This window comes from Lissotriton helveticus, chromosome 11, assembly GCF_964261635.1.
Source record: "Lissotriton helveticus chromosome 11, aLisHel1.1, whole genome shotgun sequence".
NCBI lineage: Eukaryota > Metazoa > Chordata > Amphibia > Caudata > Salamandridae > Lissotriton > Lissotriton helveticus.
Genome location: NC_136072.1, coordinates 230,585,065 through 230,598,962, shown reverse-complemented (window position 1 = coordinate 230,598,962; position 13,898 = coordinate 230,585,065). Strand labels below are relative to the sequence as shown.

At 41.9% G+C, this 13,898-nt stretch overlaps 1 protein-coding gene across 1 annotated transcript in view; it reads left to right on the top strand.

Moving 5' to 3' along the window:
- The first annotated feature begins 211 nt into the window (after window positions 1-211).
- The window catches only part of ARHGEF26 (Rho guanine nucleotide exchange factor 26), a 462,406-nt gene continuing 448,719 nt past the window's right edge, over window positions 212-13,898 (top strand). The window contains exons 1-3 of the mRNA XM_078667924.1: window positions 212-551; window positions 2,776-3,954; window positions 11,786-11,825. Of these exons, the coding sequence (XP_078524050.1) occupies window positions 2,833-3,954; window positions 11,786-11,825 (1,162 nt within the window). The 5' untranslated portion in view covers window positions 212-551; window positions 2,776-2,832. The remainder of the gene's footprint in view (window positions 552-2,775; window positions 3,955-11,785; window positions 11,826-13,898) is intronic.

Below are 13,898 nucleotides of genomic sequence, written 5' to 3'. Positions count from 1 at the left end.
CTAATCTGTCTGTCTTGAACGCAAAAATGTGTGGAACGAAGAGCACACATATTAAAAAAAAAAATTGTTAACGTGAAGAAAAATTGTAAACAAGCCGAGACTGGAGCACATTCCGTCCTCAGCTGCAGCCGGAGCTGGGTGTGCGCTTCCCCGCTCTGCCGCGGCGGGGCGCTCCTTCCTCTCTTAGGTGTCAAACATAGGCTGGGCTCCTGGCACTGGTGACAGTCGCCGCTTTCACGGGCCACACTGCAGCACCGCGGGGCGAGGAAAGGGTGCAGGCTTCACTCGCAGGAGACTGAGTGACACTCTTGAAGTGAGGGAACACCGAGGCTGTGCCGCGTCACTCGGAGCACGACTGCCGGACACTTTTTATTACTTTGTGGGCTGAACTCTCCTCCCTCCCCGCGACCCGTGTGATGCTTCCCGTGGGGTGCTGCTGCGGGGCAACAGGTGGAAAAGAGAGCCCGTGGGAGTGAAGCGGGGCCAGGCCGGCACTGCATGGATCCTCTCCCGAGCTTAGACCCGCCAGAATGCACGACCGTCCCCGGGAGGTAAGACGGAACCGCGACGCCTGCCACTTTACCGGAGGGTACAGGAAGAGCCTTGTGCCATCCTCCTTGTCTACACTGCCCCCCCCCCCCCCAGTTCTCTCATAACCTGCTCGGCCATCGAGATATGTATGTATTTATTTATTTAATGTGATTTTCTATAGCGCGAACATTACTCTAAGGTGTCAGTGCGCTTTACAAAAGAACCAGTTGCGATACATAAGGATTTAGGATTACATGAGTTACATAAAAGATACAAACAGGGAAAAAATGCAAATGTACAAGTTGTAAAGTCACACAGGGAAGAGATACAAATAGAAAAAAATACAAATGTACAAGTTGTAAAGTCACACAGGGGAGGGATACAAATAGAAAAAATTGCAAATGTACAAGTTGTAAAGTCACACAGGGAAGAGATACAAATAGAAAAAAATACAAATGTACAAGTTGTATAGTCACACAGGGAAGAGATACAAATAGAAAAAATTGCAAATGTACAAGTTGTAAAGTCACTAAAGGAAGAGATACAATACAAAAGGATAAACTCTAAGAATCACATAGGAATGGTAGTGAGTACAAAGGTCTACTACATATACTAATGGTAGACTGTTCCACGAAGTCTGCTGTACCGTAGACCCCCTGCCTCCCCTTGCACCCCACTGCACACCCTCGCGATCCCCTCATACTGCCAACCACCACCCCACACCTGCCGCTCAGTGGGATACCCAAAGCTTGACCTCCGCTAACAATGTGGGGATTTACATTTCACTTGAGAGCAAGTGATGTAAGTCCGGGTAAGACGAATATTACACCTCAGTTGTTGGGAACTGGTGAGAGCCGACTTACAAACTAGTTGGCAGCTCTGCTTATGCGTTCAGAAGCACAACAAACCCCGCTGACATTCCGCCGCTGGCAACAGAAGTGCAATCCATCCCCAGGGGAGACATAACTCACATCCCCCGGCAGGTGGGAATCTCGGCAGCCGCTCCCACGACACTTTCTCTTAGTTTAAGTCCACGTCCTCAAAGTACACGTACGTGTGTGTGTGTGTAAAACAGCAATATATACGTTTTTGTTCTCAATTATTAATGTATTCTTTCTTTCTTTCTTTCTTTCTTTCTTTCTTTCTTTCTTTCTTTCTCTCCATATTTCTTTATAGTCTGCATTTATTTCCGATCCTTTCTCTACTGCCCTGCCTCCTCCTTCATGGTGACCCCACTGCTTGGTTGCAACTTTGATTTCACGCCCAATGTCCTGATTTTCCGAATGATGCTTGTTGTTGCCAGACCCTGAATGAGGCCACTGTTCTTTTGTGGTTGCGATTTAATTTCTACTTCTGTTTAATGTCCATGCTTATTGCAAAGTATTTCTCCGACGTTCGACTATGAAAAGGTTGTGTCACACAATATCGAACATCACAGGATCTCCTGAAGGAATGAATATGAGCTGCTTTACAAATGCATATGTATGTGTGTGTGTATATATGTATATATATATATATATATATATATAGTTAATATTAGTAAATCTGTACTTACCTATATAACTCGACATTGTGGTAAGAGAACCAATTAGTTCACACATCTCAGTGACACTCAGTAGACATTTGTACCACGCCGGTCACTTTGCTGGTGGCACAGTTAAAAGTTAAAAGTAGGTGTTGTCCTGAAACCACTGAGGCATTGGAAAGAGGACGCTGAAGCGTCTTTTAGTGAATGAGATCAATAGCTAGAAGGGCTATTGATGTGTTTGTCAGTTCATTAGACTTTTTGAAATTAACTGAAGAGACCATCATTGTGAAAAAAGTAACTACCCCCCCCCCACAAAAAAAGAAATATCCCACAGTAAAGTTCTTTGCAAAATTAAAAACCGTTGCTTAAGTCAACAATATGTTTACAGTTGGGCCAGTGCAAATCCCAGAGGAATCCTTATATTTGACTTTTAGGGAACACTAATTTTACTGAAAGTTCATAAATGTTAATTAGAAAAGTTGATGGCCCTTTTTAGCACAGCTTGATTCTAACCAGTTAGCTCAGGCTTCACCATCTGAGGTCGAAGAGAGCACACAGGTTGCCTCTAAAGTGATCAAATATGAACATATTTCCAAGGGAGAGAGCTGCAAAGGCATCTTTGGAGACAGACATTTATGTCTCCAGCCTATTCGATTTATTGTATTATTCTCTTACTCAATTTTACGTGACAACATTAACACTGTTTCTTTCATTAGAGTTGAAGAAGTTCCCCAGACTTTTTCCTGGTGTTTCGGTGTGACTGGAGCAACATTATGGATGGCAGATGTGAGGTGGATTTTACCAACAATAATGTGAAACTGGTTCCCATGTGGCGGAGATCGACCACACACAGCCCACTGGAGGAGGAGGTGTACCGCAATCTGGCCTCCAAGCCAAGACCACAATCCTATCAAAGTCCTGAAGGAGTCCTGGTGACAGACTTCCCCCTGGAAGACAAGGGCTGCTTTACAGTGACCCAGCCTGCTGAGAAGATCTTGACCTCCCCAGACAGCAGGCGGCTTCGAAGAGGGCTCTTCCAGTCCAGCTCCAGTCTGGGATCAACGCCAAACGGAAAGAGCCCGCCGTCGTCTCCAGAAGGCAGTGCTGGCAGCCCACATGTTTTCGGTCAGCCTCTCCAGCATCTGAAAGTGGTTTCCAACAATTCTATCAGTTTCACAACTAATGGGACTGCATGTTCTCCAGACCACAGACTTACCCGTTCACAGCGGGTTTCAAACCAGTCGATGGTTACATCAGAGCCGGAACAGATTGTTTTCAGTTCAAGTCCAAGTCACTTGCCAAATGGAACCATTTCATCAACTGAAAACAATAACAACATTCAAGTGCATTCCAAGCAATTTTTTTGTGGCAGACAAACATCTTCTTTCTGCTCGTCACCTGTTTCTCTAAAGACTTACCAAGAGCATAAAACGGAACTCCAGAGATCAAAGTCCAACCCAATTCCAATGAGCGAACAACAGTCAGTAGTCTTAAGTACACATAGTGAAGCGGCTTATCGGGTTGGACTGCAACAGATTATCCCCAAAGGGCTAGCCTCTGCAATTAAGATCACTAATAAAGTACACAGTCATAATAACCTAAATGAGGAACCCGCTAACAGAAATCGCAAGGTCCGCAGTATGGTTGAAACAAGATCCCCTTCTTTGGCAACGGGTCCTGAGGGAGACACAGACCCGGATTCTGATTTTGACAGTCTCTGTATGCTGAGGCGCGGCCTGAGGTCAACGTCCTATCGCAGAGCAGTGGTTAGCGGCATTGACTTCAGTGACACCGCCAATGTGAAAAAAAATAGTCGAATGTCTCAACCAAACCTTAAGGCAGTTGTGGAAGAGAAGGAGAAGTTTTCAAGTTTAGGAAGACTAAAGTTGAGAAAGGTAACAACTATATATCACCATGCTCTCTCACCTGTGTATGCTGGTGTTTGTTCAAAATATACAAGCTTCTGACAAATTGTATATGATGATGAAACTAGCACCAAACCATTTGCAAATCTATTGTGTGGTAAATGTTTACTTGTTTCTATAGCAAACCTTTAATCTCAAACAAGAGCAAAGTTATTGTGGATTACACTTTCTTTTCAAAATGTGGGCATTTTGGTGTCTCCAAATTCATATTTTCACTTTTCAAAGTGTATCAAATGTGTACACTTGGCATATGAATAATTTGTCTCTGGGCAGCACAATATTTATATCAGACATTGCTTTCGCAATACTCTGGCGCAATGCCTTCTAAGCGAACCACAGCCACTCTACTCCTAGTCTCATGCTACTGGTTCGCATCCCGTCCTATATGTCTACCTCGAGGCACACTTAGTCAATCCATGTTGGGTGTGAATTTGAGCAAGAGTACTAGCAATGACGAGAAATTCCCAATGAAGCCCCATTGTGCCTTTAACCAAGTTATTTTATTGGCTTGCTTTGGCTGACTGTGCGAATGTTTTCAAGGCCAGGGGCATATCCACTCTGCTTTTCGATTGTCTTGTCTTGTTTGGTGGTTTTGTTCTGACAGCCTCAAGTACAGTTAGGTACATTGATATATTTAGTATCCTTTAAATGCCAAGTTCATTGCAGTCTTTTTTGGCAGCGTTAAAGCTGGAAGAATATCATTAAACCTTTCCGGGTGGTGGGGATTTTTTTTGTTTTTCTAATCTTTCAAGAAATTTTCAAGCAATATCAAGCACAGAGCCGTTTTAAGTGATAAAACACACTGACTCAGGCTCGTTTCAAAAGGAAAAACAATACACTGCTGCATTGAATAAAGCTTGATAACAACATTATTGGAAGTGTGGACATGTGTAAAACTTTATAAATAAATAAATAAGAACAGTTAGCACAGATCTGACCTGGGTTTTGAACTGTGAAGTTAAGAACAAAATGTAAGTAAATGATACACCTCGACTTCTTGATACTTGCCAGCACTGGAAGCCACAATAAGTAGTATACGTTAATATATTTGGGGATTTCCTCTTCTAGAAAGAGTTTTGGACTTCTATCCCCTTCAGGCACTGATTGTTGTCTGTGTCCAGGTCAGCCCTCCGATTAAGTACGCCATGATAGTCAAGAGCCCTAAGACAGATGTCTCGTATGAGAGTCAATCATATTCCTTGCTACCTAGTTAGTTGTCTCCGATTGACCCTTCTTGTAGTTTGGTCATTGGGCGATTGCCCAGGTGACTGCACTTTGACAGTCTTGTTAGACAAATCGATTCATCTTTATTTTCTGGGATCTGATTGACAGGGACAAGGCCAAGCTTCCAGTGCTTGTTTGTGGCTCATAATAATGAATGTCTGGGCAAATCTGGAAATGTTAACACTGCTCTTTTAATAATACTATCACAAATATTTTATGTTAGCACTACAAAAAAGCAGTTGCTGTTATTACCCAATTTAATAGTACTCAGTTTATTATCTTTCTATTGACGGTAGGCTGAGCGGACCCATGATGTGCACAGCACAGCCTTTTTTTTCCAGCACCAGCCATTAAGCTCATTGAGATACTCATCTGGCTAACAACTGTAATCGTTTGCTCATTTCATGTGATGTATTAAGGTATACTTGCTCACACTCAAGATACTTTACACGTGTTGTAGTTTACAAGTATATCGCTTATCTTATCAAACTGATCATGGACATTAAGTGTCGAATGTGGATCTTTTGCCTCCTCTATGTTTAGATTTTTCACCAACAACCCTATTTGGGTTCCCTTGGCGGACCACCTCCTGACTCCCTTATACTATGTTTTCTCTAACTTTTGTATCCTGAATTAATAAGTGAGCTCTCCTTGCTGGATTTTAGGAAAAGAATGTGTCCAAAGTAGCTTCTCCAGGCACTCAAGAACCGTCCTGCATGCTAGATCTCTTGCGGAGTGCTCCTGCAGATGCCACAGTTGGCTCCTCACTTACCAACAGTTTTGCGGCTCGCTAACCTCGATATATAAATTTAGCAACAATAGTACTCCCAAATCTCTGTGAATTTAATGCTGCATCTGCAGTGTCATTTTCCAACACCCCACACGCCTAGCCCTAAAATCAATATTATTCCTAAGACAATCGAAAACAAATTTCCCCAGCTCCTGCAACGCATGCTCACTGAAATAATGCAGCCTTCACACGGATGCGTTACATTTATTCAACAGACAGCAGTGGTCAACTTTAGAACACTACACTGACCTGGTTCCATGCTTGAACATAGGACATGGAACCAGGTCATATCATCACACTCCTTCCCCCTTACATTTGAAATGATTCATTTGAGATGGTAAAGTTACCAAAGAGTAACAAAATTAACAGTTAGAACACATATTAATCCATTACTTCACATAATCACGCAAATAATTAGGAAGTATGCGAACCCTAACATTCTTGCGAGTGGACCCAGATTTCAAACAAACGCCAGATGAATTCCCACTAGAGACAACGTGGTCCGGGTCAAACATATTATTCCCACCAAAATGTACAACACAACTATGGTTCCAAATGCGACCATCATCTGTTTTTACAGCATTCTTGAAAAGTTTAACAACAGATTTAAGAGATGTGGATTTGGACCAACTCTGGCATCCCACCAGAGCTTTAATTTTGACTTTGTCATCAATCTTGAAGTGTGTAACTTTACCTGACCTACGAACATCAATATAGATTTTACTTTTCTTCTGAAGAGCTAATTCCTTCTCTCTCCAATCCACAATGTCATTGTTTTTCAACCCCTTATCCAAAATCATCCACCCTGGACAGAAACTTGTATTGGCAGACCTTCCCTTGAAAAGTTCAAATGGAGTTTTACCCATTGAGGAATGTGGAGTGAATCTGTAGGCCGAAATACGATTCTGTAACTCCTTGCTCCAATCAAGATAGTTAACTTTTGCCAATTGAATGCACTCCTTCAAAGTTTTGTTGAATCTCTCCATAGTGACATTTGCTTCTGGGTGATACAATGACATTTTTTATGTACAACACCACACTTGAGCAGATAGTCTTCCATTACCCCTGAACAGAACTGAGGGCCATTGTACGAAAGTTACAAATTGGGGAAGCTCTCACGTTTAAATATTGAATCCAAAAATTTGATAACAGATTGAGTTGTTATTTTCCCCACAGAACTGACTTCAACCCAACGAGAATACAGATCCAACAAAACAATTAAATAAGGAGTTTGTTGTGTTCCATGCTGGAACACAGGACATGGAACGAGGTCACATCATCACACTCACTTCTTCCGATTCATCTTTTCAGTACCGCTCATATCACGAACATCTGCCATATTAAACCCACCTTCCTATTTGCCAGTCCTCCACCCAAAAAACAAATATCCATCACCAGGGGAACAAATCCCGAGATGCAGTTCTAGCCATAATGCAGTTATTCTTATTCTCTAAGCACCACCTAAGAATTCCATTACAATCCTAAACATGGTGCTGCATCTTAAATATATTTCTGCTCCACTCTCTGCGGCTGCTAAGACCCATGTTGATGCCTATGAGGGAGGACCTGTAAGCATTCAAATCCAATCTCCCCACTCATTTGATCTCACTCTGTATTGTGGCTCTTTGTTTCTGCAATGAACTTCCCTTGTGCCTGCAAATATTATTATTCACCTCTACTTATCTCCAGCTCAAATTCAAGTGGAATTCCAACCAATTTACTTTTCTCAAGCCATTCTTATCCAGCTTAAGTTCCTAGCAACAATTTTAACATTGTAAATACTTTCTCTATCCCACTGAATAAAAAAGAACATAATCTTGACCTTCCATCTTCTCAGGTGTCAATGGCTCTACCACCCTACACCCACCCTATAAACATTCTTCAGTGACCTACCACACCGCCTCCTTCTTCCTACAAACTGGAAATCATCAAAATAGTGATTTACATTCTCTGATTTGCATCATAAAATCCCATGACTGCATTTTTAGCAATGTGATTAACAATATTACTAGTGTACTTAATATTTAAGGTGCATGTTATGCTTAAAAACAATAAGCATCTACTTTTTCTATAAAAGTGTTTTAATGCCACAGAATTAACACATTAATTTGAATTCACAGACAAGAGTTTTAGTGTTTCCAAATGTATTTACATATGGATACCCCTGTAATATGTCATGTTCTGTTATGTTTCTTTTTTAATATGTAATAAACACATATTCATACCTTTAAATTGTGTAAAACCTTAAATAGATCCTCACACAGGACTGCTTCCTCTGTTACTCTCCATACAATATTTTGCATGACCTGTAGACAGAGTGCAATATTTGGGCATAACTAGGGGAAGCACTCGTTGCTGTGTGCTGTTGTCAGCATCCCCCTGAAGATTGCTTTGCAGTGTCTGTAGTTGAACTGGTCTGACTACTGACTTATTTAAAGTAAAAGTTTCCTTGGGTTTGCCTTTTGCTAATTGTAGTTGTGTATGTTGACCTGGTTATTAATCATGTTTAATTACACAGTGCAGCCTAAAGTGATCAGTGATGTTTAAAAAGAAAAGTCAAATATGCGTCTTGAGGCTAAATGTCATGTGATGTAATTTCCTATGCCCTTATGAATGGCTTTATGTCATAACACCTCAATTCTGCCACCTCTGTGATTTTAATGAAATTATGGCACTATGTGCATGTGCATTTGAATAGTTTTATAATACATAGGATTCTGCAATCCCTGTGTAAACTTTAGTCTCTAATTTATTTATAGTCGATGACTTGTGACGCACACTCACCAATTATAAAGAAAAGACATAAAAACTCGATCATTATAAGTTTTTACAGTGAGTTCTGACATCAAAATGCCTGCTGCCACAGCCAGCAGCTGAGGTGAAAGGCAGACCCGCCACGGAGCATAATGGAAGCAGCTGTTTAAAGCAACGAAAACAGAACATTGCTTTTATTATTTCTGCTCTATTTTAATAGCTTACAATGACAAGCATAAAGAATGTGTTTATTTTTTGCACTCCTTCCATAGAGAAAAGCTAGAATCGTTCTCCATGTTTGTACACATCCCGAGCTACTGTAGCTGTATTCTTTTTGTAAACAAAAACTGACTTGTATTAAACTGTATCCTAATATCTGTTTGCAACTTACATCTAAGAGGTTTTTGATGTGTTTAATTTTCCTGTGAAAGTTTTATATTTATTCTTCATGTTTGCAAACAAGCTCCCTCTTTCATGTGAAAGAGCGATGCACCTAGGTTTTAAATCGTTTGTGGGAAAGGTGGTAGTGTGTCCGTGATTATATGGGTTAAATTACCAACAGGCATACACGATAAGGATATTGCAAATCATTACGGAGTTCCATAGCCTTCCAAAGGAACTCAGCCTTCGGCCTCGTTCCTCTATATGTTTATGGAACTCCTTGGTGACTTTCATTATCCTTATAATGTACATCGAGGGGTACTTTACTCCTTATATAATGCATGGAAGCTACAATCCCATTATCATTATAAAAAAACTCTCTAATTTCCTTTTTACAGTTGAACTGTGACGCCTCTAGTAATAATGAAATGACGTAACTGCTCAGCTGTAAGAAGATACTAGTGGGTAGATTTATCATTATTTTACAGAGCGCAGTTAGCCACCTTGCTGGGCTGTGTGAAAGGGCAGGAATGTACAGTATTTATCATGATAATTTGCATTTCTGCCCATTCCTTGTGCTGACGCACACTATGCTGCCTAGCACCAATGCAAGCACCCCTTGCGCTGCGGTGATAGGATGCCTGTGTTGCAGACAGGATTGTTTTTGTGCAGGAAGGGACACCTTCCTGCACAAAAAACATCCTCTGAGCATTTGCTTCTTTCTATGTGTGCTGCAGAATGCGGCACACATAGTAAGAGGAAATAACAAGGAGAAATAAAGGTATTTCTCCTTGTTACACCTCACCTGGGTATGCACAGCATTTTGACACATTTCCAGGCCTACCAGTAATGGTAAATCTGGTAATGCGCCAAAATCAATGGGTGGAATGCTGGGAACACACATGCTCCACCCATGGAACGCCTCCCTGGGGCAGAGTAACGCAATTTGCACTGCGTTGCGTTACTCTAGATTTATCAAACGACGCAGGGTCACGCCAGGTGGCATTGGACGGCTTAATAAATCTAACTCCGTAATTGCATAAGAGCGACACAACACAATGACAAATCTGCCCCTAAAGTTGAATTGTGACATCATAATAGTCCCCTCAGAGGCAGCAGCTATGATGAAAGGGAGATCACAGCTTCAGTTTTACCAAGGGAAGGGAGTATGGAGTCTTGTTCTACTGGTTTGTATTTCTAAAATAAAGAGAGATCAGCAGAAAAGTGATGTCTATGTCAACATTTTTATGTTTTTCCAAGGTAGATCGTTACAGGAATTCTATAATTTTAGCATGTTTCTACATATTCTGGCCCATAGCATTTTCAAATCTGACTTACATTAAACTGATTCAAAAATCTTCATGCAACACATAATAATATGTTTATTTTGCACTACAGATTCAACTAGTATTTTTCATGTTTACAAACATATACATCATTTATGTTAAAAATCATGGCCCCATAGATTCACATGGTTTGTGGAAAGGGCAATGGTGTGACCTTGTAATATAAGGAATAAAAGACCCTCTAATGTTCGCTCACAGGTTTTTGCAAGTCACCTTGGAGTTTCATGACCTTATAAAGAAACTTGGCTTCATTCATCTATATAATCGTAGAATTCCTTGGATACTTGCAATATCCCTATAATGTATGTCAGAGGGTACTTTAGCCCATATATTACTTCATTGCCTGTATTTGGCTACCTTGATAGCTCTATAAAGACTGAACTGTCTCCAAATGGCTGTGTCTGGTTGCATCTTTTGATAAAGACACTTGTCTTTGTTGGATTTCTTGTGAATGTTTACTTTAAGCCCTTGGATATGTTCCATAAATCTGTTTATACGCAAACACTGGGCGGGTTTCCTGCTGAAACCTTGTGGTAGAGCTCTCCAGGCAGCACATAACCGCTGTGGCTGGAATAATTAGATTCCCATGCGGTTATTGTCAAGTAATCAAAGGGACATTAACGTAAAGAAAAGATCCAGTCTTTCCTGCAAAGGAATCCACCAAAGACTCACACAATAGGGGCAGATATTCATGCTTCACATGCAGCTGAAATTCCCTGGCACTAAAATGTTCTTTTTTCAGACTAATGAGCTGGTTAGCAGCCTTCCAATATAAAATCTGTTCCCCTGTTTACCAAAAAAACTCTGTTCTGTACCCAAAAAAAGTTTTCACTGCTAGCTTTGTAAATAATCTCGAACAGAAAAAATGTGTTCACGGAAGTGCTGATGTGCTCAGCCAATGGGGCCAAGCCAGTGACCTGAGCTGACAGTTCAGTAATCCCTGTCAAGAGTGGCCGCACACAGCCCTTGTGTGACTCTGTTTACAGCACAATGATAGCAACGCAGCTCGCATCCCCAGAACTAGGGGTTATTTTATTTATTTATAAAGTTTTATATAGCGCAAACTTGATCCCGAAGGATATCGGAGCGCTTTACAATTTGAGGCAAAGGTAACAAATCAGAACATTAGTCTAACATGGGGAATCTAAGTGCCTTGTAGAATTCTTCCTTCACTTTCAATCCAGAAGTGGAAACATTGAATTTCTTTTGGATCAAAGTCATTTAAATATACTTGTGTGCTAATGTCTCTAAAGTTTTCACTGACATATTCTTTTCTATTTTCTGCGCACTTTGAACCCATCAAAAGAAGAAATCTCTGAAAGGTCAAGGAACATTTGGCAGAGAAGGTAAGCAGTGAATTGTGGAAATTGTGCCATGTTGTGGCTGACTAATGGAACTGATTGTTCTTGGCAATCCCTTCAAAAAGTTTATTTTCCCTTTGTGTGCACTTTTGGCAAAACAGTCCCTTAAAAATGACAATAAAGCGTTCAACATCTTATAGTTTAGGAAAGGCAGTATGAAACTTTCGGGTGTGAGTAATGTGAAACGAAGATTATTGTAATTGTATGCACAAAAACACTTATGTCATGTTAGGTTTTTTGGCTTCATGTATTGAGCTACGTTTGTGGAAAAGTAGCTATGATTGTTTCATCCGAGGACCTCAGAGGCTGCTAGCGTCAAAACATTGTAACCAAGCAAAGTGTATTGTTACTCAAATGGCTCTGACTGCCAACAGTGGAGCAACACAGGTGTTAAACTCCAGCCATGTAACTTTAAACAACTGCTAGAAAAAAGTAAAACAAGCAATAGAAATGCCAATCATTTTTGTTTCTTTTGTGTATTGAAAGGGTGTTTACCATCTTAAGTAATACACAGGAGAGGTAGCACGTAGGTAGCAGGCGCAAGTGCGTAATTCACGCACAAAGGGAGCCTGGCACTCCTGCTGCGCACTGTGTTCCTGTTCCTTGTGTTGTGAAAGCTTGCTCGGTTCACTGTTGCCCATGCTGTGCTTGTGTTGTAATTTGATGATGGTGAACACTCTTTCACTACAGGAAACCCAAAGTGATTGTACTGTGTGGTGGTAGAGCGTGCAGGAGCTCAGACAAGTGCAAGGTGAAATGTGAAGCTAAAGGCCCAAGGGGTCACACACTGCTGCTCCATGTGGGTTACTCGGGCAATCCCCCATCACAAAGGGCAACGTCGGATTGGTAATGCGGGCATTCGGGCAATGCCCGAGGGGCCGGTGTCTGAGTCCCTGCTGTGGGCTGCTTTTTTGAGCAGTCTGGGGACCGATTTGGGCGCTGTCTCTAATGTTCGAACAGCCAGCGGCCCAGTGGGTGTCTGGGTGGCCTTTCTATAGGCAGATGGGCGCTTGTTACCTCCTGTTTAGCAACAGGCAGAGGTATCACTCCCTTTGTCTCGCTGGCAGGCCCATTAATGTGTGCACATACCGAGCGGGGGCAGGGGGCCTGAGTAGAAGTGGCCTCACTTGTTTCCCAGTGTATTTCAGCAGTGTAAACTAACGTTTAAATTTTTTATAGGCCCCCCCCTCTTTTTTATAATAAGATTACGCAGAAGCAGTCATTTGAGGAAAGGCATTATGCAGATGTGGGGCGATTTTTTTTTGCGTGCCCGGGCGATTTTTAATCCCAATCCAACCCTAACAGAGGGTGGAGACAAGGAGCGGGAGAGGTTTAGCAGTCTGCTTTGGTACCTTCACACTGCCGCCATCCGAGAGGAAGATGACAGCTGGTGTGCAGCAAAGCACTAGACAGACACTCACAACCACAAACACACCTTGTCCCTGTGACGGTGGGGAGCTTAACCTGTTGACTCAAATCACATGTCTGATGTATTTGTCTGAGAGCAGAGGCGAGGACATGCCATACAGCCAAGGTCACCGACCCCCCACCCCGCCCAGGTCCCGGCTTCCTCTCCCAACTGACTGAGCCAGCGAAGGGCACATCCAATGAGGAGAGTAGGCCCTGGGATAGGATCTAGTTCTTTCTATAGCTGATAGCGACCGAACCGGTGTTGAGAGGAACCAGGAACCTCCGAAAAGACAGTTATGAGTGCACACAACCATTACAAACGTGTGTCTTTCCCTTACCCGGCCTTTCCTCAAATCCCTCAATAAAGCTGTTGTCCTGTCCCTTGGCTGTACAGGCCTGGGTGATAGCCTTTCACTGCCTCTCTTCTCAGTAAGCAGAGATGCGAATGTCAGATGGAACTGGGTGGGCTCTTCTCACACATCATGGAGTATTATTTCTGTCATTGGAATGATAGAAGGTCACCTGGTTTGATTTGAGCAGAAACAAGTTATGGGATTACAATGGTAAGGTGGTCTGCCTATTTGAGACCTCAAGAACAGCTTAAGGTTTTGGTCATACAATGTCATTTGGAAAAATACATTATTGTAA